Source organism: Lacerta agilis, chromosome 5, assembly GCF_009819535.1.
Source record: "Lacerta agilis isolate rLacAgi1 chromosome 5, rLacAgi1.pri, whole genome shotgun sequence".
In the NCBI taxonomy this organism is placed as follows: Eukaryota; Metazoa; Chordata; class Lepidosauria; order Squamata; family Lacertidae; genus Lacerta; species Lacerta agilis.
The window spans coordinates 26,113,296-26,140,810 of record NC_046316.1 but is presented as its reverse complement, the minus strand read 5'-3'; the positions used below and the strand labels follow the sequence as shown (position 1 = coordinate 26,140,810).

General features: G+C 41.4%; 1 protein-coding gene across 1 annotated transcript; it reads right to left on the bottom strand.

The window, feature by feature from the left end:
• Nucleotides 1-1,931: 1,931 nt before the first annotated feature.
• Nucleotides 1,932-21,756, bottom strand: STOX1 (storkhead box 1). The gene is made up of 4 exons (XM_033148988.1): nucleotides 21,191-21,756; nucleotides 7,824-7,976; nucleotides 3,345-5,658; nucleotides 1,932-2,286 (listed from the first exon to the last, which is right to left on the bottom strand). The coding sequence occupies exons 1-4, from the start codon at nucleotides 21,561-21,563 to the stop codon at nucleotides 2,127-2,129; spliced, it is 3,000 nt and encodes a 999-aa protein (XP_033004879.1). The 5' UTR covers nucleotides 21,564-21,756; the 3' UTR covers nucleotides 1,932-2,126.
• Between the last annotated feature and the right edge of the window lie 5,759 nt (nucleotides 21,757-27,515).

Sequence of the window (27,515 nt, the reverse complement as noted above, 5' to 3'; positions counted from 1 at the left end):
AAGACGCCTGCTTCTTGGGAGGAAAGCAATGACAAACCTAGACAGCATCTTAAAAAGCAGAGACAAAGGTCTCTGCTTTTGCCGACAAAGGTCTGTATAGTTAAAGCTATGGTTTTCCCAGTAGTAATGTATGGAAGTGAGAGCTGGACCATAAAGAAGACTGATCGCTGAATAATTTATGCTTTTGAATTATGGTGCTGGAGGAGACTCTTGAGAGTACCATGGACTGCAAAAAGGTCAAACTTATCCATCCTTAAAGAAATCAGCCCTGAGTGCTCACTGGAAGGACAGATCCTGAAGAAGAGAAGAGAAGACTCCCTAGAAAAGACCCTGATGTTGGGAAAGATGGAGGAGACAAGGAGAAGGGGACGATAGAGGATGAGATGGTTGGAAAGTGTTCTCGAAGCAACTAGCATGAGTTTGGCCAAACTGCGGGAGGCAGTGAAAGATTGGAGTGCTCTGGTCCATGGGGTCACGAAGTGTCGGACACGACTGAACAACAACAAATGTGGCAACTTGGCTCAATGAAACTGGGCTGGCACCCCCCCCCCACTTCACTGCTTCAGCCACCACCGCCACCCCACTTTCCATGCTTTAAAGAGAGTAGCCGAAAGTAAAAACTTAAAAAAATTACTGGTAGTCATGTTTTGGTAAGAAAATGCCCCCTCCCCTTTCTCTTAAGAATTTGCACTCTGCATATGCCCAGAGCAGGGGGGGGGGCAACTTGAATAAAATACGGAGGACCCAGGTAAGCCCTTCCCCACATAATCAAAAAACAGGATGAGGCACACACAGTTTGAATGGCAATGCCCATCAACTTTGGAGCGGGCCTGGTGGGCCTTTCCTCTCAGATATTATATTTGGGGGACGAAGACCCCTCTGCCCCTTGGAGTTGGCTCCTGTGGCACAGAGGCAGCTTCTTTTTTTAGGATCATGTATTTCCTATTGCTGACCTGATTCTAATGATACCTTAAGGATCTTAAGAATTTCTCAAAGGCACATCTAGTCCAACATCCTACTGCTTCCCATAGTAACCAACCAGGCAAGAGCTCTTCTATATTGTATGTCCTCAGCAGCTGGTATTCAGATACACTGCATCTGAACACAGATATTCTAGTTAACTGTTTGTCAGGCTAGAGCAATCCAGTTACAGGTAGGTAGTCGTGTTGGTGGAGCTGTCTGACTTGGACTCCAGCCCAGGCCAGGAAGGGAGGACTGATAAGAGAGCTGCAGAAGGAAGCAAAGGAGGGGGTGCGCAGCTCAGAAAGACACATCAGAAGAGAGTCAGAGACTGATACCCCACCCCCCAGCTTGCAGGAGCATCGAAGGGGTGGGTTACAAGAGAAGGGGAAGTTGTTGTTACTTAAGCGACGTCAGAGGGTGGGGTCCTCACATGGGGATAAAGGAAGGAGAAACAACGCTGTAGAGCAAGATGAGTCATTGTCCAATGTAGCTGGCAGTCATGAAAGCAAGGGGCTCCAGACCTGAGGCTGGTTGTTTTCTTTTTCTGTTAATAAACTTCAACCTTTCACCAAGTGAACGTGTACGTGTCTGGCTGCGGCTTACACTGTTATGGCTAATATCAGCTAGACTTGTACCCTGTGAATTTGCCTAATTCCCTTTAAAACGCATCTGAGCCAGTGGCCATCATTTCAGCTGGCAGCAAATTGCAATAAACTTGCGTTATGTGAAGATGGGACTTACGGTATATCCTGACCACCAAATTCACTGGATCACTGCACAGCTAAGGGATTTTTTGTGTGTGTTTCTGTGCATGCGTGCACACTAACTCCTGGTTTGAGGTGCATCAGTAAATACCCTTAGGATCATTGCTTGGACTGATCTAGCACAATCATAGGACTCTTGGAACAAGTTGGCATCCTAAATGGTTTGTGGAGACAATCAGAATGAAGTGCAACTTAAGATCATCGATTCTGCAATATAATTTATTACTAGAAATAAAACATTAGAAAAAGTCGCTGGAAAAAATGCTTATTACAAAGTTTTAATACATATTAGGAGAATATAATGATCTTACCTACTTTAATGTATATGACAGTTCAAAGAATTTACAGTAAATATATTAACATATTTACAAAGGAATTATCAAAACCTGGTAAGAAAAATTAAACGTTCATGACTGGAGTCAACTGAAGCAAGGAGCTTCGTGTCAGAGTCTTTCCATTATGTATAGTCTTCTCTATGCCTTCCAAGTTCATGAGAAAGCTTCGTCTTTTCTTCAGTCCATCTAAGATGGCAGAATTCGCAGATGCCAGACTTTGTGTTCTAAAAATTATTATTTTGTAAGACAGAAGATTAAATAAGAAACCTATTTTTCCATATTCAAACATTCAGAGTGACTTATTTCTCCATAAATTACCAAAAGAAATACTGGGTGGCTAAACAAGTACAAAAAAAGTCATCTTTATTTTGAATCAGCTCAAGAATATTATGGAAATTATAGTATTTATTTCAATTGAAGGGTAAGGAATATGGAGTCATAATATGATGCAGCCAGCAAGTGTTCCTTATACATCATCCTTCACCAACCTGATGCCCTCCTGATGTTTTGGACTACAACTCCCATCAGCCACAGCCAAAAACATCTGGAGGGCATCAGGTTGGTGAAGCATAGTATACATCATTTAACTTGACAGTTTACCAAGACCCATTTACTGGGATATATTGCCTGGCTTTTTCTTGCCTTCCTGCAATATCCGATTTCCGCTTTTCTTTATCAGTGCTGTTCCAGAAGCAAGTGTACAGTGACAGTACTGAGAAGAGAACTTCTTCCACATGCTGTGCTGCAGTAAGAGTACTCTACTACCACCTGCTATCCCCTGCAGACACTTGGGCATGCCGTAAGGTCCCTTACATCAGGATTGACTGAATACAATGGCCTACCTTTGCCATTCAGAATTCGGTAGTGGTATACATGATTTGACCATTCATACACACATGTGACAATTATAGCATTGTATTTAAAAGGTTGTGTAAGTGGGCAAAGTTATCCAAGCATTCATGATAATATAATAATAATAATTTATTATTTGTACCCCGCCCATCTGGCTGGGTCTCCCCAGCCACTCTGGGTGGCTTCCAACAAATAATAAAATACATTAAAATAATGAGGACTCCTTGCATTCAAGGACAAGGAAAACTGCTTTCCCAGCCTTGCAAGGTCCTGAGTTATCTATTACAATAGACAATCTGCATTTTTTTCCAGTGCACAGCTGAAGGCCCTGTTAAAAAAACACCTTAAAGTACGATTCACATATGTGTACAAGAAATACCATTAACATTCTTATGTGTTTAAGAAAGTCACTTGTAACAGTTGTTCTTACCTTGGAGAATCTATCCCACTGTCTCCTGTTATGCTGTGGTTTCCCATCCCTTCCAAGTGGTTTTGCTCATACTGGACACACTGATCTAGAACTGCAGCATCAGTTTTATCAAACGACTGTTGCTTTCTCCTATCATTTGTCTTAATTTCCCAGCCTTTTGGTGGCAGCATCAAGGATGCTAATTTTCCACCCACTTCTTTTACTGACTTCTGCCAAACTCTGGTCTTTGCCTCATGAACATCATAGAAATCAAACAAACATGGTTCAGCAGTATCAGTTGTCTGCCCATGTTCATAAACATCCTCTCGCTCTTCATTGCTTTTGTGGGCATACTGAGATACCTGGTGGCACACACAACTTTCTCCTTCTAGGCTCATCTTCTGATATTCTTTTAAGCTATCCTTAGATCTAGAAAAACCAAGAAATTCATTTTGTTCACACTCACAGGGACCAATGTGAGTATCTGTATCAATTCTGTACCTTGAGAAGTGAGAATTAACACATCCATTTCCCAACACAGTTGAGCCTAGTTCTTGTTCTATGCTGTTCCACTTTCCTGTATCTGAAGAATTATATGGAAGTTGGCTGGAGTGCAGCTTGGACAAATCCATGTGTTGTTGCTCTTCATCACCATGATATAGAGAACTACAAGTGTTACCATCATCCAATTCTTGATACGGAGTTGGTTTATCATAAGTGAATCTTTCATTTTGTGGGTTAACAGACTCAAGCCATTTGTTCATGTTAGTACACTCACTCTTTAAATTGTCATTTTGTATGTCAGCAACAATATTTTCAGATTGTTTAAATTGTTGAGCATCTGCCTCACTGGGAAGATGGGTATCAGTTAGTTGATGTGCTGTTTGACCCAGCAAGCCAACTTGATCACACTGGTGAGTTTGACTGGAATTCTGAGGATGCTTTTTCTCCACTACTGCTTCGTCCACAAATGCAGCAGAAGTGTTAGACACTGCCTGCATCTCCATACTTTTTGGGGTTGCCCTTCTATGAAAATTACCTTTGCAAGCTGCACTTTCCTCCAGACAACTATACTTGACTTCTTTTTGTAAAACTTTGCATTGTAGGTAATTTAACTGTTTCATTTTGTCATCTTCAGCATCACATTTGATGCTGACTGACTGCTTAGCTTTACAGTTCACAGTTCTTGAGGAATCCAGAGACCAGGACTGTGGGAAATTCTTCTCTGATCTTGGAGCTCCGGACTTTACATCATAGTTTTTCTGACTCCTATGTCCTTTCGCTGACCTATTCCCTTTACAAGAAACATCTTTAAATGGATTAGTAACTTCTTTTTTGTATATGAAATGAGACTCAACATTGATTGCATCCTCACACAGCTGCTGATTGCATACTATAGTTTCATTTGTAATACAAGACGATGGATGTTCAATACAGTTTTCCAGTTTGCTATTAGCTGGTATTTGGTCATCACTTTTAAACTCCCTTGATGACTTATTAACATGCTTTTCTTTGTTGGACTGCACTTTTCTGCGATGCTTTGCAGCTTTATTTTGCTTTTTCTGAGTGAACCCTTTGGGAAGATGTTTGTGCTTCATTGTCAACACTTCTGTAGAGGTTCCTTTACTGATATATTTTTTCTGCTCCTCTATTTTCTGCATCAGTGCAGTGTGCTTGGTTAGGTTGTCCACAGTCAGCACAGGGTTGATGCGTTTGATAATTTCATGTTCAACATCACGTGGGATATTATCCAAATTATCTTCATCCCTGACTGGCCATTCTTCAGGAGGAAACTGGGCAGAAAATGAAGTGTGCACTTTTTTTGGTTTTTCTTTCTTGGAAGTGTTGCGCCAGAAAAGGCTAAGACCAAACTTCTTTATCTTCTCCTTCTCTTTCCCCGACTGCATGTAGTGAGCAGCTCCACAAGAACGGTTCTCAACAAGTGTATTGGTGGCCTGATTCTGAACTGAAAATCTGGATTCACAAGACCCTTTTTGACTTTTCCCATTAGGCTCAGGGCTAACATGTTGCTCATTGACTGCAGTCTGCCCAGGCCCAGGGAAACAATGGCAGGATCTGCAATGGGATGCAATAGGGAAATTATTTTGTAGAAGTTCTGCAGCATCTTCCACGTTTACAAGGTATGTAACAGAAGGCTCTTGAGGGCTATTATCTTCCAAAAGGACTCTCTTGTTGTTTTTCATAGCATTATTACAGATAAAATATGTATTTGGGGTCACTATGAAATATCCTTCCCCAGTGTGATATATCTTCCGTTCTTTAATCAGCATCCCAAGTGTACTATATAGAATATCATGTGTGGGAGTTGCAATACCTAGAATAAAAGGGATGATAGTATAATATTAGTCATTTCTGTGGCATAGTCAATATGAAAAATATTTTATAACTTACCACATTTCTGGGTCAACAAATTTATGCTGTAAACCCCTGTTATAGCCTGCTCCTGTGTGTGCTTTCTTAGAATAAATTACTGTTGTGTTCCATGGGACTTGTTCCTCAGTAAGTGCACATAGAACTGCAGCCCCAATCTTTTTCCAAATGGAAAAGGGGGGGGGGATTGCTTACCGCTAACTGATTTCTGACTTTTAACTTATTCATATGGATGCACCATAGATTTTTATATGGAACAATTGTCTTCCTTTAATGCTAAAGGCAATATGCCTTCTCCCGGTTGGACAAGAGGGGGCAGCAAATACACACTAAAGGGGTTGCTTTAAAACATGAACAATAAAATACACATTTAGAATGCTTCCAAACCGAAGGTTTTGCAAATGCATGACTTGCAGACAAAATCCATCATCAATGCTTACAGGCTCATTGGAGTCCCCAAGATGGCTAGTGAAATCCCTACCACACAAATTACTGAGTCATTTGTAGGGTTAAAAAGCAAACACACTTAGTAGGGCAAAAGGGGCTTACTCAGCATTGACATCCTACAATTCCCTTCAGATTAGTAGCAAATTTTGACTCGAGTGTGAGCAATACAACAAAGCAGAGCCAAGTGCAATACAACAAAGCATAGCCAAGTGCAGAATTGGCAGTTTGCCAATATATTTGCAGCCAAGAAAAGTGCTTCGGCCCAAAAGTAGAAGTGCAGTCAGGTTCCGATTTCTGCCACAGTCCAGGAGGGAAAGGCACATTCTGCACAGATGTAGCCAAACTCATTGTTTTAATATGAACCACCTCCCACAACTTCATTTCCCTCAACTAGACTAAGCAAAAGGCAAGTTTACCGCTCCAGTTCAGCAAAGGGTGATTTGTAAAGGTGAAGCGTCATAACATGTATTTATTTGTAAATCAGCAAACTGCCTGCAATTACAATGAGTGGGAGATACATGGAAGGAAGACTGACACAGGAGTCTCTTGCAGGGAGGTCCCTGCATACTCTCCATGCTGCAGACTCAAAGTGTACAAGGGCCAGGCCATTCAGTGCCAGTATTTACAGCCGTGTCTCCAGCATGCTACTTTTGTCACACAGAATGACTGCCATTCATTCTGATGAGGGGGAAGTAAAAAGAGGTGTATGGATCTGCTCCATCTCTAGTGGTTTCAGCCGCTGAGAATCAACCCAGCTCACATCTGCACTGCTTCATCCTGGGTTCTGTTTCTCACTCATGCTAAAGCTGGGGTAGGGAAACACAACCTGTGGCCCCCCAGATGTTGTTAAAACTACAGCTCCAATCTCTGACCATTGGTTGTGCTAGCTGCAGCTGATAGATGAAATCCAACAAAGTATGGAGGGATGCAGGCTTCTCATTCCTGTGCTCAAGTGTGAAGGAAAGTTGGATATTATATTATTAGGCATCTGGGTGCTGCCTAATGAGGGATTAAAAAAAAATACACACACTAAAGACTACAGTCATACCTCTGGTTGCGTTCGCTGCGGGTTGTGTTCAGCACGGGTTACGAACGAGCCAAATCCGGAAGTACCAGAACGGGTTACTTCCGGGTTCGGTGCATAAGCGTGCTTTGCGCATGTGCAGAAGTGCCAAATCGCACCGCGCACATATGCAGACGTGGCGCTTCAGGTTGTGCGTTGCTCATGTTGCAAACGGGGCTCCGGAATGGATCCCGTTCGCAACCAGAGGTACCACTGTACTTAAATGTTTTTGGCTGTAAATATAATATACTGAAAATGGAAAGTGTTACTGTGACAAACACATTTATCATATAGGTTTGCTCATCTGGTATATTCTTTGCCCAGATTGTTTTCACACAACCATCTTTATGCTCCTGATATTTAATTCCCCCCAATCCCATGAATTTTGAGGACTGCAAGCTGGCAGCCCGGATTTGTAATGCAGTGCGAGTTAGAACACTTAGATTCTGTGTTTTGTTCTTCATCTGCTGATTTGCAAAGGGAATTCTAATTGCTTTCCTGGTCCCAGACAGCATGCATTTTTTCACTCTGCTAGCTGCAAACCCCCTTGAGTCCAATGTTTATGTGAAGTGTCAACAACCCATGATTTAACAGATTACCTGGGTAATGTTTCCCCAGCTGATCCAGTAAGGTTTCCTGTGTAACGGTAATTTGAGCTGCATTCATATCAGATATAGCACAACACAAGACTTCTGCCAAAGGAACGAACTGGGACTGTGAAATGGGATTCATGTGCACTGGAGATACATCACCTAAAAGGAATAGAGAGGGGGGGGGGAGAAATGAACTTCCTTTCTACTTTGGAATATTTCTTTTTTTCCCCCCTATTGTCCTTTCAAAATGTTGGCTTGTTTTAGCTTCAGCATGATGGATAAATGATCATAGTTCTAAAGAAATAAAAGCCATTTTAGCAATCATTAGCTCAAAAACAAACATCTTGAAGCGTGTTAAGCAGATGCTGCAGGCAGATATGTGTATTTGGATGCTTAGACCATCACTTAAGTTCTCTGGTTTCTCCCCAAATACATACCATATGAAGTGAAAACACTATAGGTTTTCCTTGGAACTATGTGAAACACGTAGTCTGTTAAAACATTTTAGAAGGTGTTGCAGGACTCTTCCCAAGACATTTATGCAATTCAATGAGTAATGCAATCTAATTGAGGTTTAAATTAAATGTAGCCTACTAAAAACAGCTGTCTCGTGTTACAGCTAGGGCAAGAAAAGGTCTCTTTAGGATTATTTTCTCTTTAAGTCAACAAAATAAACAACAGTCCCTTTTGAAGAAGTTGCTAAACACTTCTTGACCTCTGTTTTACAACTGGGAATGGTTCTGTTTAACATAATGTGTTTAGAGAAGTTCCTAAGAATTTCCTCTATGACGTTGCTAAGCTACTTCCAGCAGGTGTATAAATCAGTGTCAGCTTGCTTTGTGTGGAACAGGAATTCAAGGGGGAAAAAACACTTAATAGTACAACACTGGGGCTAGTTACTGTAAATGGAAAAGCTGGTTTCACAGTTTCTTGCAAAGCACACCTTAAAATGGCTATTTTCTATCTTTGACAGTATTACATAGTTACCGGTAGTTTTCCAGGAAAAGCCAAGGTTCCAAACAAAAGGTAGACCAGCACCAGCACCAGCATGTGTGGCGGACTAATTTCTTCCCAATTATGCGTCCCTCAACACATTGCTCAAGCCCTCATATTTTTCAGCTTAACAAACACAGCAGCACCCATCTTGAAAGGGCATCTTGAAAGATCAAGATTATCCAACTGTTCATAAAGCTTAATCTACACAAATAAATTGTATAGGGGATAAACACCCACACACCACAACAGTTGGGGTCATTGTTCATATCCATAGCTATTTTGGATTGCAAACCCTTTGAGCAGGATGCACCTAACAAGTCCCATCAGCAGAAGCCCTGCATGAGGACTTCTGTTTGCCCAAGTCTATACCATCAGCTTTCAGAAGTACCATCTTTACTTAGAAAGTATTCCACTCACTGGTGTATCCACACATCTAGTACAAATGTGAACATAAAGTCATATCTCTGCTTCAACAATCCTATAAATATGTTGACCTGGCACTAGAAACCCATGCACCTAGCAATTATTGGTTTGTTACCAACAGGAATATAGTGCTTACCATTCTGTGGCGGCAGAAATAAAGCACACCTCCTGGCATGGCACTTTTCATAACAATATATTTAAAGCTTAACAAAAATATTTGTTTTGGCCCAGAACAAAGGAACCTGGCACCCACCAGGTACAGCAAATGCAAGCCCCATTGATTGCAAAAATACAGCTCCAACTTCTACAGTGAGCAAAGTAACTTTTTAAAAAAAGAACTTCCCAAACTCCAGCATAGGCCACCTGCCAAAAATTCATGTATGATTGGCCCTCAAATGATTTTACCAGTCTACTCAAACACAGATAATTGTTTACACATGCGAAATCTGAGAACGCATTTTCAGAGCATATACCGAAGCTCAATGTGGGAAAGTCATCTGCAATACAAGAGTCAGATAACAAAACATAGGGAACAAAAAGTCTCCAGATACGCTTCACCAACATAAAAAGATGTTTTGTTCTGTCCTTGTAACTTGAGTGTTGCTGGATTAATGGTGCCTTCACAGGGCAGGTAGCACATTTCTGTCTTCCCTTCAACATTCCGATTCAGATGTAGAGCAAGTCGGCGCAAATCTGTTATGGTCAACCAATCTGCTGGATACTAGAGCTCAACTTTACCTTAAGGTTATTAAAGCTGAACATACTTGGTAGTTCAACAATACTGATTATGCTTAGGAATAAATTACAGGAGACTTGGAAGATCTAGAACTGCATCTCACAAGAGTTTGTTTTTTTACTTTATAGCAGCCACAGAGGCGGTGTGTGTGAATTTATTCAGAACAGCAGATCTGAGAAAAGGTTTTTGTTTGTTCGCTTCCCTTGCACTAAATTATCCTCCTCCAAAAAGCACCTGCTGTGTTTGCGCCCAGCAAACAGTATACACACGTCTTCTCAGAAGTAACTACCATTGTGTTAAATAAGGCTTACTTCCAGGTAAGTGTGCAGCCTAAATCAGTTTTCATCAGCAACACAAAGATAAATAGGTCATTTTCATTCAGCTATCACAGGCTTCCTCAACCTTGGCCCTCCAGATGTTTTGAGACTACAATTCCCATCATCCCTGACCACTGGTCCTGCTGGCTAGGGATCATGGGAGTTGTAGGCCAAAAACATCTGGAGGGCTGAGGTTGAGGAAGCCTGAGCTGTCACAACCCCAACGTCTCTTTCCTGGCCAGGCACTACCAGTCCAGACTCTATTAATGCATGAGTGAAGTTAGGATTTCTTGTCCCAAGTACATCACTTTTAATTGAGTAATGTTTTCCATTTAAAAACCCATTTACCCAATTTTAAGAGATCCTTTTGGACCACCTCCCTTATGCACTGAGTGGTAATGAGGACAAGCAACTTTTCTCGAAAAAGAAAAGGAAGCAAGCTGACACTACCAGAGAGCCACAGCTAGATTGTATGTGTGAGGAATTAATATAGCCCTAGCCGTTAGAAAGGCAATTTCTAACAAGTTTTGCAATGTGGTGGTAAGATTCCCAAGTCACATAACAGAACGGTTTGCTAATTATGTCATTTGGACCACTGCAAAACAATAAATGCTTGGAGAAATATAAGCTCCGGCCAGATGGTAACTGGAACCATCATTGGCAACTTATAAGCTGAAAGGTGGAGCACTCCTTGTTAATAGGGCAGGATGATTTTAGTGAATGATCACTTTTAGTTTGCCGCTATTGATCTTAACTTTTGTACTTGCATGAACCACATTAGTGTTAATTTTACTGCTGCAAATCACTCTGACTTGGGTAGAAAGTGGCAAATAAAATAAATATATAATAAATACGTGGTGGTGGGAGTGAAGAGGTAGATTGTCAACCACTTACAAAGCAAGATATGTTGCGAGGGGGTGTACCGTATTTCTTTTTTTGGCCCAGATAATCTATATTTTGTAAAAACGTCCATCCCACTGAAAACAGTGAGGGAGAATTGACTATGACAGCGTCAATGTGGTGTAGTTGATGAGCCCAATCCTGAAGCCTCTTGGAAGAATAAAGAGACTCCTTTGATTCCAGCCCACAGAATGTCATTTCAGGCCGTCATGTTAGCTACTGCAGGCAATGCTAGAGGAGCTTTTCATGGGTGTAGTAGATGTCCCTTGCCCTCATGGGCAAAGCTCCTGCCTACCAGTGGAGAGGCATTTCTTCCCTTTCCTAACACTCTCCAGCGAGATGTGTAGCTTCCTCTTTCTTGTTTTTAGATTGGCTGTAGACATTTGTATAATTTTGTGAAATTGCATTTTGTGCATTGTATCTTGGTGAGGAGGTAGTGCTTCTATTTATTTATATCTAGACATCAGAATTACGGTAATAATTTATTGCTTACAGGACCAGCTTCCTGGGATGGGGGGTTACTACTGAAGATCAGGATGGAGGACAAACTTGACAATGTCCTCCTCTCTTCCAAAAATGCTCCATTCTACACAAGACCTCTGCCCGTTTGCCTCTAGTTCTTCCACTGCCCCAGTTCTTCTAACACAATGTTTTGCATTGTACTCAAAATTCAAAGAAAGTCACACTATGAGGTCCCATTGAACTTAATGGGACATATAATAGCATCAAGTAACAGGTCCTCCTGATTTCAATTGTATATTAAGCTTTCTTTGGATTTGGGCCACATTTAATTAGTATTTTAATAATGTAGCAAGTCTTCTTTTGAATTTGTAACTCAAAGAGCTTCATGAATGAGGAAGCATATTAAATAGAAGCTCCAAGTCTTCCAATTGGCTAGGATTTTTAAATCAAGCTGTAAAATTTTCCAGGCCAATTTAGGTCCTGGACAGGTGATCACTGTTAGGACTTTCCTGTAGCAACTTGCTGGACCGATTCACTGCAGCCTTGCCCTCCTTCCTGCTCTGCCTGTCCCTCATTCTACTGTTTAACTGCTGCCTTGGACTTCAACTTGTAGAGTCCATTTGCTTAGGACCCCAGAATTCCTGCTTATGAGCTTTCTTCCCACTACCAGTATATTCTTTTCACTGCTGCAGTGTATGATTAGCTGCTACATAAGTTAGGTTTGACTTCAGTTTCATGTAAACCACCTAGTTTCCATGATTAAGTGGTATATAAATCTTGTGAAATATTTTTTTTCTTAAAAAAAATCAGCACCAGATCATCCAACTAAATTAAAATAACCAAAACCTTCCACTGTACCATTATGAAACTGGATTTGATGACTTATAAAGCACCATGTATTATCATCATCAAACCTTTTATTGGCATCACATACAAACATCCATAACAAATCAACACAAAGTTACCACCTCCCCAGCGTCACAAGTCATTTACCAAAAGATGAGGGCAGAGCAGTCTATTGTCACGTCTCTGAGTCTCCAGGGAGAACAGACGTCTGCAATGTATTTCGACAACAGAAAACTAGATAAAGATATTTAGCCACTAACTTGGTGAACTCCTGATCAATCCCCAGTAATAGAAAATGTATGACCTCCATCTCTGGTTTCTATTTGGGGATGCAGAGTTGATCAAGGAATTGCTGACAGAGATCTACATATAGTTTGCATTTAGGAACCATATGTGTGAGAGTTTCCACCTGGTGGTCTTCACATGGGCAAATTCTTCCTCCTTCCACCATGCCCGAGAACCTTCCCCAAAGGTTTGATGGGTTTGAGTTAAATCTGGCCAGCGAAAATACCCTTCTTTCTTGGGGGTTAAGCAAAAATTCAAGATAATTGTGATTGATTTCATGTGCCCAAGAGAGTTGAAAGTAAAGAGGGGAACATGTTTTCTCTGCTGCTGCTGTTAGTTCCTGGCATTCAATATCCCACAACCTAGTTTTTATTATAGCCTTGGCAGTTGATAGGGACATCTAACGCAAAAGTTCCACTGACAGCCGAAGTTGCTGTATATTTATGTCAAACTGTTGTAGCCCTGGGGAGAGAAAGGAATTTAACAAAACTTCGCTGAGGAGAGGATTTTTATCTGTTGTAAGGCAGACATTTAACCAGCATAGAAGAAATCTCACCCAAGCCACACCATGTATTAGATAAGGATGCTTTTGCAATCATTTTGGTTATTAAAGTTGTGATAAAAGAAGTATGAGGACTAAGCTTAATTGATTACTTGGGCATCTCTGCTCAGTTAAACAACTACCTTGACCATTGTTCAATTGCTTGCTTGAATGTATGCGTAATTCCACATTTTTAGATTACATCAACATATGATGGTATGTCGTCGTGTTGCAGATTGCAACACACACTTAGTCCTTTATTAACTCATCTGCTAATTAAAAGGGAGAGGGAAAAGGTGCAATGAGAGTATTCACAGATCTGTCTGGCAGTGATAGGCGATTTATTAGGTGACTGGCTTTCTCTTGCCTAACCAGTCAAATGGATCAAATAAATCCTTATCCTCCATTAACAGGAGTATAGGATTAACTCAGGATTTAAATAGGTGAATAATGACTGATGCCAATTCCATCTCAAAGTTAATTTCCAACCAACCAACCTCCACCTACTTTTTAAAGACCATGGCTTTCATCCCCCCCCCAACTTTCCCTGTGGCCAAAACTCTGTTAATTGTCACAGGATGTTGTTCTTGCCAACAGCATAAAGAGAAGGCTCAGATCGATTCAGCAGCTTAAGCAGTATGTTATGATGTAGTATACCTCTTAAGTTCCATATGGTGCGAACAAACAAGGTTGGTTGTTTCCATTTTGACCTGCTTGTGGGGCTTCCCTGGCTAGCCTTTTAATGAGGCAGAAGCAACCAGCATTAGCAAAATTATTTGAAAGACTGTTTCAGCAACTATTTGATCCATTACAAGGATATTCTATGGATTTCAGACATTGTTTTTTGTAAGAGTATCATTAAAACGTACGAATGCATGAAATGATTATGAATGATTTTCAAAACAAAACAAAACAGGACTTCTTAAGTCCAGCATTAATGGGCCATGAGTTTTCAAACCTATGCTCGTTTGCCAGGTGGGTTCAAAACACGGATGAAAGGCAGGCAGTCATGGAAGGAATCCAAGCAGCAGAAAAACACACAACCGTCTGCTCATTTGCCATCCCTCATTAAGCTCATGTGGTATTGGTAGACTACACGTCCCACAGAACAAGTGGCTAGAACAAGTTTCATGAATATTTCGGCATTTAAGCAAAGCTCAGGTGTGCTGCTTACAAAACACACATTTCCCTTGCATTTTAACATCCCAATGTAATGCTCCTGACTGCACGTGCTGCCCAAATATTCAAAATGATGATACACATATTAATTTCCCATTACCAAAGCTGTCTTTTTCCCTCTTTCAATTACTTCTTTCTTACCCCCCTGTTACCCCCCATTACTTGTTTTATGGTGTTTTTTTAACAATTGCAGAAAATGTCATAAAATTTAAAAGGTGGCCACTGGCAAAATCTTGTTTCAAACAGAAATTATGAAAGATAAATATTAAAAAACTGGCACTGAAACTGAATCAATCACTGCCAGTGCTACTTGGACCAGGGAGGGGGGTGTTTATAAACCTGTTCCCAACTTTGAAACCAAACCAAGCCAGCATTACAATTGTTTACTAACAACAAGCCTTTGTGGCATATAGCACCAATTTCACTATTAAGCATAACATACCACAAACATCATCTATCATCAATAATCTAAACCCAGCACTAATTACAGGGTCACTGGTTGACATCCATTAATTTTCTACCCTTTAATTATTATCCTCTGTAGATTGAGGTTTAATTTCAAGACCAGACAATTAAAAGGTGGTTAATTCTTAACCAGGTGAAAATTTTCTCAGTTCCTTTAACAGAAGGGCAAAGAACTGGTTCATGAACATATAAATATTCCCCACAAATAATGGCTAGGATCTAAAGTGTTATGGGATAAAGTATCTTCCTCCACCCCTTCCAACTTTGGTTCTCGTGGTTCCCCAAAACAAACTAAAAGTTGGGGGACCCTCAAAAGTTCAGTGCAACACAATGGACTGCAGTCAAAAAGGGAAGCTGGTAATTTCTTTGCAGAGAGGGCATTTAAATTATGTTTAGAGGCTGCTCCCCCACTTACACAATTTTCACTTATGCATGCAGGGGCCCAGAACATAACCCCCACATAAGTGGGGGGATGCCTGTACTGCAGGAAAAAGTGTGTTGCACAATCTTTCTCTCTTTTTTGGCTAATTTATTTCTTATTTTAATTTATATTCCTGTCCTCCGAGAAGCTGGAAATGGCACACACGGTTTCCTCCTCCCCATTACCATTTTATCCTCACAGCAACCCTGTAAGAAAGCCTACCCTGAGAGGTGATGAATGGCCCATGGTCACCCGATGAGCTTCATGGCCAAGTGGAGAGTTGCACTTGGGCCTCCCTAATTACTGCTGTACTTTCATTCCAAGAAAACAAAGGAGAATGAGAGAGGACATGCTGTGTAACTCAGTGTTTCCCCCTCAACTCAAAAAAGATTATCTGGTGCCACTAAGGTTGTATCAAAAAAACAGCAGGCTTATGTAACCACTGAGCACATTACTGGTTGCTTTTCTGTGAGGACACCTATTTCTATCATTCCATGTCAAATATTTTATGAGAGCTCCACCACACACACAGAGTATGCTTAGGCACATTGTTCTGTGGCTCTGCTGGAGCCCTCAGGAAATCAGTTTGGCATAAGTAAATTGTCATCTAGTCCTGGGCAAGGCAAAGGAACTGTTTGTGTGGTCAGTGATCATATGAACCAGTCCTAATTCTGAATAGGACTAAGAAAGCATAGCAGAATAGGAAAATGAAGCACAAGCCATCTCACAGGACTGATACCTTTTAAATTACAGTGTCAGCAACTGAAAGGGGCCATTGATTTCTGAAGAAACCTAAAACCAAAGTACTCCAGAGGATATGCAGGAATACCTAGAACACAACACCAAGCAATAGGTAAAATGAAGGAAGGAAGGATTATTTGGGCTCAGCAATCAAAATATGAGGCACAAAAGTCAGTGGCAAACAATTGTGTTCCTGAAGCTCCTATATAACATAGGCCTTGTTCTTGCCCTTAAGGATATATTTGGGGTGGGGGTGGGTAGTGAAAGGAACCACCAGGTTTAAATTGAAACCATTTCACTTAAAGCCCAGCAAACATATGGAACACGTTATAAGGTAAAAGCCACAAGGGCAAGCCGCAGGAACGTGTTCAACAGGCAACTGGATGTTTTTATGGAATGAGGCAGGAATGAAAGACATCACAGGGAACGGGAAAACACAAAGGAACAGATGTAAGAGGAGGAGATGGCTTACTGGGCCAAAGGCATCTGTCCTGTGTAGCCTGGTATGCAGCTCTAATGTTAGTCCTGAGCTTTGAAAGCACAATTGTTTCAACTGTTGTAAAATTAAAAGTGTGGGAAAAGCACCTTGGCTTGGCTTGGCTTGGCTTGGCTGGACAGCACCAGAATGTCCTGCACAAATCCTGTTCTTGTAGACAAGAATGCCACAAGAGCATCGTAATAAGGCTTGCACAGGAGAACTTCTCTGTGGATATCGCCATGGCCCACAAAACATAAAAAACAAAGCAGTATTAGAAATTAGCCAGGGATGTTTTGCGACTGGCGCAGGTCCAGTTGCAACCATGTGGAGATCTCTGGATGCCAGGTTGACATCTCCATCTGGCTGGCCCCTCCAGCTTTCTTAAGCAGGTTAGCAGAAGAGCTTATTTATTGCATTTATATCCCACTTTTTTCTCAAGGAGTACATGGCTCACCCCCACCATTCTCAGTTAATCCCTACAACGACCCTGTGAGGTATAGGCTGTGACTGGCCCAAGGTCACTCAGTGAGCTTAATGACTGAGTGGGGATTTGAACCCTGATCTCCCAGGTCCTAGTCCAGCACTCTAACCACTACACCACACTTGCTTCCTACAGTACTTCTGCTATGGGGCAGCTATATAAATTATGTAGTACAGTAAATAAATATGGGGAAAGCAACATGTCACTTAGAGAAGGATCTGAAATATTTTCCTTGAAGCTTGAATTTGTTTTATTCTGTATTGTTTTATTTGATGTTTTAATGTGCTGTAAACCGCTTTGAGATTTTGTCTTTAAATTACAAAGCGATATAGAAATTTATTATTACCATTGTTAATAATAATAATAATAATAATAATAATAGCATTATTGGAGGAATGGCGTCTAAACAGTAACCCAGGTTTAAGGTTCCATTTGGCAATTAGCTTATCTATCTGAGTTTCTAACACTGAAACAAAGGTATAGCCAGCAGAGCCCTGCAATTTTGAGGTCCTTATGGTTTCTTTTTCCTTAACTTTCTGGAAGCTATGCACTCTGCCTTTCTAGTGCAGAACTTCATATCTTCCCCTTTTAAAAGGGAGGGGGAAGTAGAAATATTATCCTTCTGTGCAAAGCTACACTCCCAGTACATTACACAGGTGCTGGCTATCGTGCCACTGGCACTGGACCAAGATGGGGCTATGAAGAATAAAACAAGGAGGGGGGCACACTATCATCTGGAAGGGCCCTGAAAGGACTCTCACTGGATAACCAGCTCTCAGCTTTCACTTTTGTGGAAAGTTATTGTTCCAATTTTTCCTGTGCAAGTGTTAATAATTACCACTTTATAAGCTGAGGTAGTTTGTTGTAATATGTATACACCTCAGATCCACAGGCTCAAGCAAGCCTGTAAATTGACATACAGCTAGTATATTGCTTAATGATTAACTGCTGTGCATAACACATCTGTTACCTTTTCCTAAGACCACTCTACGGACTGCCACATTACCATGTCAAAAGTGATCCAAGATAATAAGTAATCCAAACTCCAAAGCACCCTTCTCTGTGCTTTTTTAAGGGAAGCATCAGTATAGTCCCGTAATAATTCAACTGTCATTTGTTATGGACATGCATGTGTGAAAATACTGATGTTGCAATAAAATACCTATCGACTAATGACAAACACCACAGAGAATAGTTAAAACCTTCAACTATTTGGCTATTTAGGAGGCTGTCAAAAGGGTAGTTGTTTCTTGCATGTAACAGATAAAGAAAAAGAGAAAATATTCCAATACACAGGCAAGAAGATAGGTACCGGTAAATCTTTCTCAAGTGACATGGGGAAGAAATCAATGTAACTCTTAAGGAGATTGTTCATCTAAAAACGAAGCCTTGCAGTGGAAAAGTATAGGTGCCTCTGTTGTGCTTTGTCTCACCTCATCATTCTATAGGGGTTCAACAACAAACTAAATTCTGCCCACTGACCTTGCCACCTTCTAGTCTGACTCCAGAACTGGCCATTCTTACATACTTGTTGCATAGAATGATAAATGTGAAGCACTTAATATTTGGCACTTTTCTTAAGAATGTTTGTGATGTTGGTACAATATTAGGAAACCCCTATTAACCTGAGATTCTACCAATATCAACCTCAACCTTATTAAGATGGTAATCAGAGGCTGAAGCAAGGAAGTAAGAAGGAGAATAACTCCCAAATAATCAAGGCCCTTTTGCCTCATCCTGTTTCGTCTCGACATAAGGAGTCACATAAGAGCATCACAAGTACGGTTCTTAAAACTCATTCATTCTACATTAACAAACTAATATAAACAGAGTTGTAGAATTAGGCAAGAAACCTGGAAATGTTAACTTTCAGCTACTTTAATTAGGAAAGTTTTTTTTAAAAAAGAAGCAAAAACAAAGGGTGCTGTGCAGTCATCTTCTCAATGGATTTTCAGCACTTGAATATGAGACCACTTGCAAGAAATTCCTGAACAGCTAACACTGAAGGAATTGTATTACTTGGCGGTTAACTTCAGCAGGACTCTATATGGGCACCAGAGTCTCCCATATAGATCCAGTTGCAGGACCAAGGAGATAGCTGTTAAGTGAAAACTTACAACAATGTTTATAGAATTCTGCATTTGTAACCATTTCCTTTATATGTTGGCTTTACTTAATATGGCACCAAGAGTACCACACCAGAGGGTATGGCAGAATATTGCTACATTTATGGGAACAGTAATGTTTTTGTCTACAATACTGGGTTTACTACGCACACAGGTGACACCAAACTCATACAAGCTCCCCATTTTGCAGGGCCAAGGGAGATTAATATTCACCAAAGCGAAACCACACAAATATAAATACTTAAGGGTCTGGGGTTAAGGTGGGGAAATCTAAAGTAGGAAGTCTTTAAAAATTTCTTTTACTGAGGTGAGGCAAAAGATTGCTAACATCTCAGTGGTTAAAACAAGAATATTTTCATCCTGCTTGAATGCCTTTTTTCTTTTCTGTAAAGAAGTTAGCTGTTTATCAAGAGGGCACATGAGTGCCCCCGGAGGAGCATATTTCTCTCTTAAATAAAAGAACCTTCCTCTTTTTCAATTAAAAAGCAGTATGCTCTCCCTAGCTCCACAGAGACAGCAAGAAAGGAACAGATTAACCTTCCCTGTGCCTACATTGTGTGACAAATCCTTGTTTACCCTCTCCCCACCCTCCATCTCCCTACACACAATAGCATGACCGCAAGGTTCTTTCTGTGAGCTAAGGAACCCATTAGGTATAAGGCAATGAAGAGATTACAGTCAAAATGGCACCCCCAGCTGACAGGAAACACTGGAGGATTTTTGTTTGGTTTGATTTTTTGCTTCAAATCACTTAAGCCTAAGAAGAAATGCCTAGTCCAGATGCTCATTTCCACTGGTTTCTTTATTTAATAAAAAAACCTTGGTCCTCTAAGGGATAACAGCTTACTTCTCTTGTCCTATGTTTCTTTGCCAGAGTTACGGTAGTCAAGGGCTTCCCACACAGAAGGACAGGAGTTTGGAATTATGGAACGAAGGGGTTGAAAGAGAGAGAAATGAAGCAACCTTTTCTGAATGTATGCAGACCCCAGATGTATGCTTGGAGGCTGCTTTAAAAGAATTTACATAGTAAACCATTAACATGCAGTGCCTCATTGGGGCCATTCAGTCTACACTACCACAAACATACACAAGAGAGAGTTTTTAGTACCAGAGAAAGTATTCCACACCACAATGCATCACATAGGGATAGTTGCCATCTAGAGCAAATTCCACCTGGTAGCTGTATCAGGTTCATCAGTGCCAGCCAGCATCCCCTGATGTTGCATACCCAAATGTTATATAAGGTCTGTTTTCACTCTTCACACATTAACTCTTCATTACACATGCGGAAAGCACTACCAGGCTTTTTAAAACAACCCTTAATGCTTATCACTCATTTTATAAGGGTTGTATACAACACCGTGCATGGGATCCCACTCCTGCAATAGGACTTCCCTTTCCTCTCCATGCACATCCTCAGAATCTGCTCCAGAGGGTCCTCCAGGGAGAGGAACCATCACAGAAGTGGAAGCCTTCTGCACAAGCAAAACAGCAGTGAGGTATACAACCCCACATGTAGCTGGAACCTAAGCAGTCTCTCATCCAAGCCCTGGGCAGATCCAAACTCCTTAGCTTGGGTATGTTGGTCTAGCATCAGAAGCCCTGAGACGAGAAAACTGGTTGTACATGAGTCTGGAGCTGGAGAAAAACACTCAGCATGTGCTCGAGACGCACTTCCTTACTAGCACACGTGCTTTAGGGCTCAGAGCATCCTTAAACAAACAAAAAACCTAAAGGGCCCAGAATCAGCTTAAAGCAAAACCTGGCAATTGGCAAATAAACAATCCAGGAGTCGGTTCTGGTTGAATCCGTCAGAGAAAGGAACGGAGCCAGGATTGCAGCCGCAAGGTAGAGGGAGGAACCAAGAGAGAATCTGGCGGAGCTGGGCACGCGCGCTGGCGCTTTTCGGAGCCCCAGCGCAGGTGAGCTGGTGAAGCTTTGGCCAACCTGCTTGGTTTGCGCACTCGCGCACTTACCCACAGCCCTGATGAGGAAGCCCTTTGGCGGGCGCAGCGCCCTACGGAGCCAGGCGTCGCGGAGGAGCTGCAGCGGGGCGGCGGGGCCCTGCAGCAAGAGCACGCCGCCCCGCAGCCAGCCCTGCAGCCACACCCGCGCCACGGCGCGCGCCAGCCCGCCGTTCCAGTAGCAGGCGGCATTGGCGCGCCGGAACGCCTGGAAGACGGCCGCGCCGCTCGCCTCGTAGCCGCAGCTCTCCGCCTCCGGCTCGCCCGGGGCAGCCGCCGCCGCCTCTTCTCCGTCCTCGTGCTGCTGCTGCTGCTGCAGGCGGCGCAACACCAGGGCCAGAGAGCTCGGCGCCAGCTGCACGGCGCGCCGAGTCGGCCGCGACATCCTGAAGGTGCCTCAGACTCTGCCCGTTATTCCCGCCGCTACTGCTGCCGCTGCGGTCGCTACCAAGGGAACCGAGCCCTTCCTGGCAGGGGGCGGGGAAAGAGCGGGCCTGTCTCCACACGGTGGGCAGGGCCTGCCGGAAAGCGGCTGCTGCGGCCCGACCCCCCTGCCCGCCTCTGGAAATGGCAGGTCCTGCTCCCCTTCAGTCAGGCTCCGACCCTATGCGCGCGCGCCGGGGAACAAGCGCAGCCGAAGCCGCGGCGGGAACTTGGCTCGTTAAGTTGCGTTGAACATCCTCGTAGGGTCGCAGCCCGCAGGCAATGAGGTCGCTCGCACGTTTTCTGGCCAGGCTGCCAAAGGGCAGATCCTCACCAGTGTCGGGTTGGTAGGGCTTCTTGAGGGAGGTTCTCAGCACTTGGGACCCAAAACCATTCAGGACCTTGCGATATATATCATGCTTTAAAAACAAGCAGCACCATCAGCCAATTTTTAGCCGTTCAAAGACTGCTAAAGTAGAAAGGGTCCTCGTCACAATACTTTGACACATCAGACATGCATAAAACAACACAAGTGATGCAGAATGGGCTAATGCTGGGAACAGAGATGTTTATGTACCTTCGTCATTACGAGATAATTGCATGTTCTTATCTCCTTCCTATTTCTGTGTGATTTTTGGAATTGGGAATTATTTTTAAAGTGTTCGGTTGATTTGCAGAATACTTCAGCATTCTGAGCTGAACTTCAATTTAGTTGTTTGGGTTCTGTGAGCATCCTTCCACGTTTTTGTTTTTTTTTAAAGTATGTATATATTAGTTTAGGTTTTTACAGTTGAGATTGAGAAAGAAGTGTTTTGTGATGACGACCATAATAGAAACTTTGTATTGCTGTCACTCATATTTTTATATCCAGTTGGAAGGTTACATTCTTGAAAAACCAGCATGCACATCTTACGTTCCAAAGCTTTTGCACATTATTACACCTGCACTTCCATTAAATTAATCCTGTCCATTTAGGAAGCTATCGACATAGTACATTACGGTTTTAAAAGGATCTTTATATGAAATTGCTCACATTTTCTTAGACAATAAGAAGCATTAACAGCTCTGTTTATTTGCAGGATATACTTAGTGGCACAAGAGTAAGTAGTGATGTGTTACTCAACCATTCCTATTTCATTTATTATTTTTCTACCTACTTTTAACATCAAAACTAGATATGATAATATGCTGGGAGAAGAGTAAGAATGGGTGAATTGTTATTTGTCCTCCCCACCCCATTTTAAAATCATAATGCAACTCAAACAGAACAGACCCAGTTAACACTTGGGGGATGGGGGAGAAGCAGGGTATCCTTGCCTAAGTTGACAGTTAATTAAAACTATAGTCCTATAGGAATAAATCCAACTGAACTGTGCAGTAGGATTTATTTCCAAGTTTGGCAACTGAAGGTTTTTGGGGCTTTCACCACCATGAACTCTGGAAGAAAGTTTTTTATGCAGCTGTTTTTATTTTCTTGATTATTCAAAAATGTTAATAATTGTATTGGTTTTGAGGATTTATGTTTTTATTGTATATATTGTACACCACCTTGTACATCCTAGCACATGTCCACTGCATAATGTATGCTGTCACCACAAGCACCAGTGTCTTAAGTAGCAAATACAACTGCCTGCACATCAAATGATTTGTCCCTTACATGTTCCAGTGCTAAATGCACTTATGGTGGTATCCAACTAGGTTTACTCAGAGCAAACCGATGAGCCTAAGTCAGTTATGTACTCATGTTCATTAATTTCAATGGATCTACTCTGAGTAGTACTAGCATTGGGTACAACCCATAGTTTCAAACAAGTTCTGTGTGACAGTCAGTAGCTGTTACTAAGACGATAATGTGCTTAGGATCAAAATGTTAAGAGATAATGATCCCACCGTGAAAACCACAATCTTAAACCTGCTTACTCAGGAGTAAGCACCAGTGGATTCAATAGGACTCACTTCTGAATAGACAATTAGAAGGGTGCTGTAAATTTAGATGTACTAAGATTGTGCTGTGGTTAGATTGTGCTGGAAGTTGTTCAGATATTTTATTCTTTTTGCAAGCCACTTTGAGGGCTTTTTATTTTTTTTACAATCAGGCAGTATATAAATTTTATGAAATAAAATAACTTATTTGTAAAGCTGTATTATTACATCTAAACAGGATTTTAAACTGAGAAAAGGCCCAATCCTATGGCACACTGTGCTAACAAAGCAGTTGGCATAAATACTGCTGCTGAAGAGTTAAAGACTCAGCATTGGGCACTGAGCCAGTATCTTGTGTTTGTGCCCCATTTGTCAAGTGGGTGGTCATATGTCCTCCTAAAAAGCTGAAGTCTCAACTCCAAGCCTATCTATTCAGTAAAAGTATCCAGATACACTTTAGCTTCCAACAAAGGGAAAGGGGAGGCTTTCCAATTATGGCACACTCCACATTTGTTATGGATAGATGCTTATATGGGTCAGATATCTCCCTATATTTAATGATACTTGCCAAGTGTTACAATGAATGATATTACTGATTGGAAGAATAAGAATAAGGACCAACCAAAGTATTTCTGTTCTAATCAGGACTTAGCTCAAAACGGTGGAAAATTTATTGTTACACGTGTTTGGTTTTCTTTTCCTCTTATAGTTAAATACAATGATGATACTTCTTTTGAAACATAGCAATCAAGCCACCTCCCGTCTTCCAATCCTTTAGTTAAAAAATAATTTTAATAATCTAAGCCTGCACTATACGGCACTTTGGTCTCCAATGATACAGAAGCTGAATTTGTGGCAACACATTTGGCTTTTTTATGCAAATATGGCTGGCTGTTAGCCAATTCCTTCTAGAGTGCAGCTGAGAAAATGGGATAATTATTCTGTAGGCTTTTCTGTTCTTCAGATGACAAAAAAGCCTATTCAAATCACTCCTTCTACTGGTGTGTCCTACATGCAGATGCACTAGACTAGATCAGTGTTTCCCAAACTTAGGTCTCCATCTGTTGTTTTTTGGACTACAATTCCCATCATCCGTGACCACTGTTCCTGTTAACTAAGAATGATGGGAGTTGTAGTAAAAAAAACAACAATGATGCCCCAAATTTGGGAAACACTGTACTAGGTGCCAAAATGTAAAGCAGTGAATATACATACAAATACCTGAGGGATGAAAGGAGCGGGGGGGGGGGGAGCCCCGACTACCCTAAGATGCCTTCACCTGGCAGAGATCAAGGGCAGGCACACACACACACACACACACACTGCTCTAGGATTGTGGGGGACACTTACAACAGAGAGCAGTGCAGAAGCATGAACGCATATTAGTGATGCCACCCAGTGTCTCATGAAGGAGCGATTGAGTTCATAGCCCAACTTTCCCTCTTCCAGCCATGCTTTAACTTGTAAGGGGGCTGTTCCTTCACAGGTGGGGAATCTGTGGTCTTGCATATGTTCTTGTCCTCCAACTTCCATCAGCCCCATGGCCAATGGTCAGAGATAATGGAATTTACAGTCCAGCAACATCTGGAAGACCATCGATTCTCTACCCTGAATGCCTTCTCGTACTTTTAAGAATCTGAAGGTAAATTGGATATACATGCAGATCCAAATACAGGCTAGCTGCAGTGCGCTGATCTCAGAGTTGTGCATTCTGTTGAAAGCAGTGCAGTGTGGATCAACAGCTTGCATGCCTCTAATTTAGGCACACAGTTCCTGATCCAAAAAATAGAAAGACTACTTCCGTCCACAGATCTTAAGTTCAATTGGGCAGGAGACAATGCATGATTAATTGTTGTTGTTGTTCAGTCGTTCAGTCGTGTCCGACTCTTCGTGACCCCATGGACCAGAGCACGCCAGGCACGCCTATCCTTCACTGCCTCTCGCAGTTTGGCCAAACTCATGTTAGTAGCTTCGAGAACACTGTCCAACCATCTCATCCTCTGTCGTCCCCTTCTCCTTGTGCCCTCCATCTTTCCCAACATCAGGGTCTTTTCTAGGGAGTCTTCTCTTCTCATGAGGTGGCCAAAGTATTGGAGCCTCAGCTTCAGGATCTGTCCTTCCAGTGAACACTCAGGGCTGATTTCCTTAAGAATGGATAGGTTTGATCTTCTTGCAGTCCATGGGACTCTCAAGAGTCTCCTCCAGCACCATAATTCAAAAGCATCAATTCTTCGGCGATCAGCATGATTAATAGAGAAAGGTAAAAAAGGTGGGGGTTCTGCCCCCTTACCCTTTTTATAAAATAGGGTTCTCTACTTTTTTCCCTTTAATTTTAAGCCAGAATTTTCACCCCAGCCATATGGAACACAATCTGAATCTACTCGTGTGTGTGTGTGTGTGTGTATGTATGTATGTGTGTGTGTGTGTATATATATATATATATATATATATATATATATATATATATATATATAATGATGCTTGGATCAAATAAAATACTGTTAATCAAAAAACTAAAAAGTATGATAAACCAACTGGTTTTCCTTATCCAAAAGCAAAATAAGGTAACTGTGAAATGTTAACTGTCAGTAAATATTGCTAAACCAAAAGGACTCTCTTTCACAGGAAGGACCCAGAACTTCAAAATACTCATTATCAAAGAAAAGTGGCAAAATTCTGCAAATTAATACTTATTCTAACCAGGCTCTTAGAAAGTAGTTTTCCTATGTTTGCCTTTGCCCCTCAAAGGAGTCAAGTTATTAAAAAAAGGAAGGTGAAGAGGGGACTAATTTTAATTTAAAGTAGAAGTCTCTCACATTGCTCTTTATGTCTGATAGCAAAGCACTCAGAACAAGAATATGCAGCAAACAATTCCCCCCTGAAATACCAACTTCTCTCTCTATACTATTGGTAGTGATTGAGTAAGTAGTGATCCTTTAAGACTTTTCTTTTTCTTGTCCCAACTTTGAAACTGAATCCAGATTACATCAGTATGTGCCTTTCTTTCCTTTCATTCGTAATGCAATTTACGAGAGGCATTTACGCTTATTCATCTTAATGGTCTGCCCTGTTTTTCTATCCGGCTGATTTAATACAATTGCACCTAATGAATGTCAATGTGGAACTAGAAAGGTAGAATCCATGGGTTATGTCCTTTTATATGGTAATTTGTGTAAAAGAGCCCTTAGAAGCTGACTTTTCCTTTTATTAAGAACACAAGCTGGAATACCTACAAAACCATCTTTCTGTTTAAGGGATCACCCTGCTATGCCACCGAAAAGTTCAATTTTAAACTTTGAACACAAATTAGGAAGCAGATGGTAAGGAACTCTTTGGCTCCTCTGTGACAATCAGTATTTTCAATGTGTAATTTTTAAAATAAAATTTATATACCACTTTGTTGTAGGAAAACTTCTAAGCTCTTTATAAGAAATACACAATGTATCAATAAACACAACTGAAACAATGAAGCATTTTAAAACAATTAAAATTAACAAAAAATATAAAAGTATGTCAGCATCTACATGTCTGGATGGTCCTGCATAAACAAAGAGTAGAGTGAAGGCTTCTGCCTGATGTCGAGTGTTCCAAAGTGTAGGTGCTGCCACACTAAAAGACTGAATATTTACAATTGCAGAGCAAGTATTTTGTGGCACCAGTAACAGCACCAGTTAAGGTCTTTTTGTATCTTGAACTTGGCCTGGTAACAAATCTGCAACCAGTGCAGATCTGCGAGCAGAGGTGCCATTCCTGTCAGCAATTGTGCTGCGGCATTTTGCACTAACTAGTTTCCAGGACAAGCACAAGAGAAACCTCACAGTAATACAATATTGAAGTCGCTTGAACTACTGTGGTCAAGTTCTCTGGGTCCAGGAATGATCATAGCTACCACACCAGGTGCAGCTGGTAAAAGGCACTTCTCGCCACTGAGGCTATTTGCACCACCTCTTATTGGTCTGTGAATTTAATAATAATCTGAATTGATTTAATA

Coding starts and splice junctions, on each gene's coding strand:
- STOX1 (XM_033148988.1), bottom strand. CDS start 21,563: ATGTCGCGGCCGACTCGGCGCGCCGTGCAGCTGGCGCCGAGCTCTCTG. Junction 7,977..21,190: donor CTTCCTCATCAGGGCTGTGG/GTAAGTGCGCGA, acceptor TATTCCTTTTAG/GTGATGTATCTCCAGTGCAC. Junction 5,659..7,823: donor GCTGGGGAAACATTACCCAG/GTAATCTGTTAA, acceptor CTTTTATTCTAG/GTATTGCAACTCCCACACAT.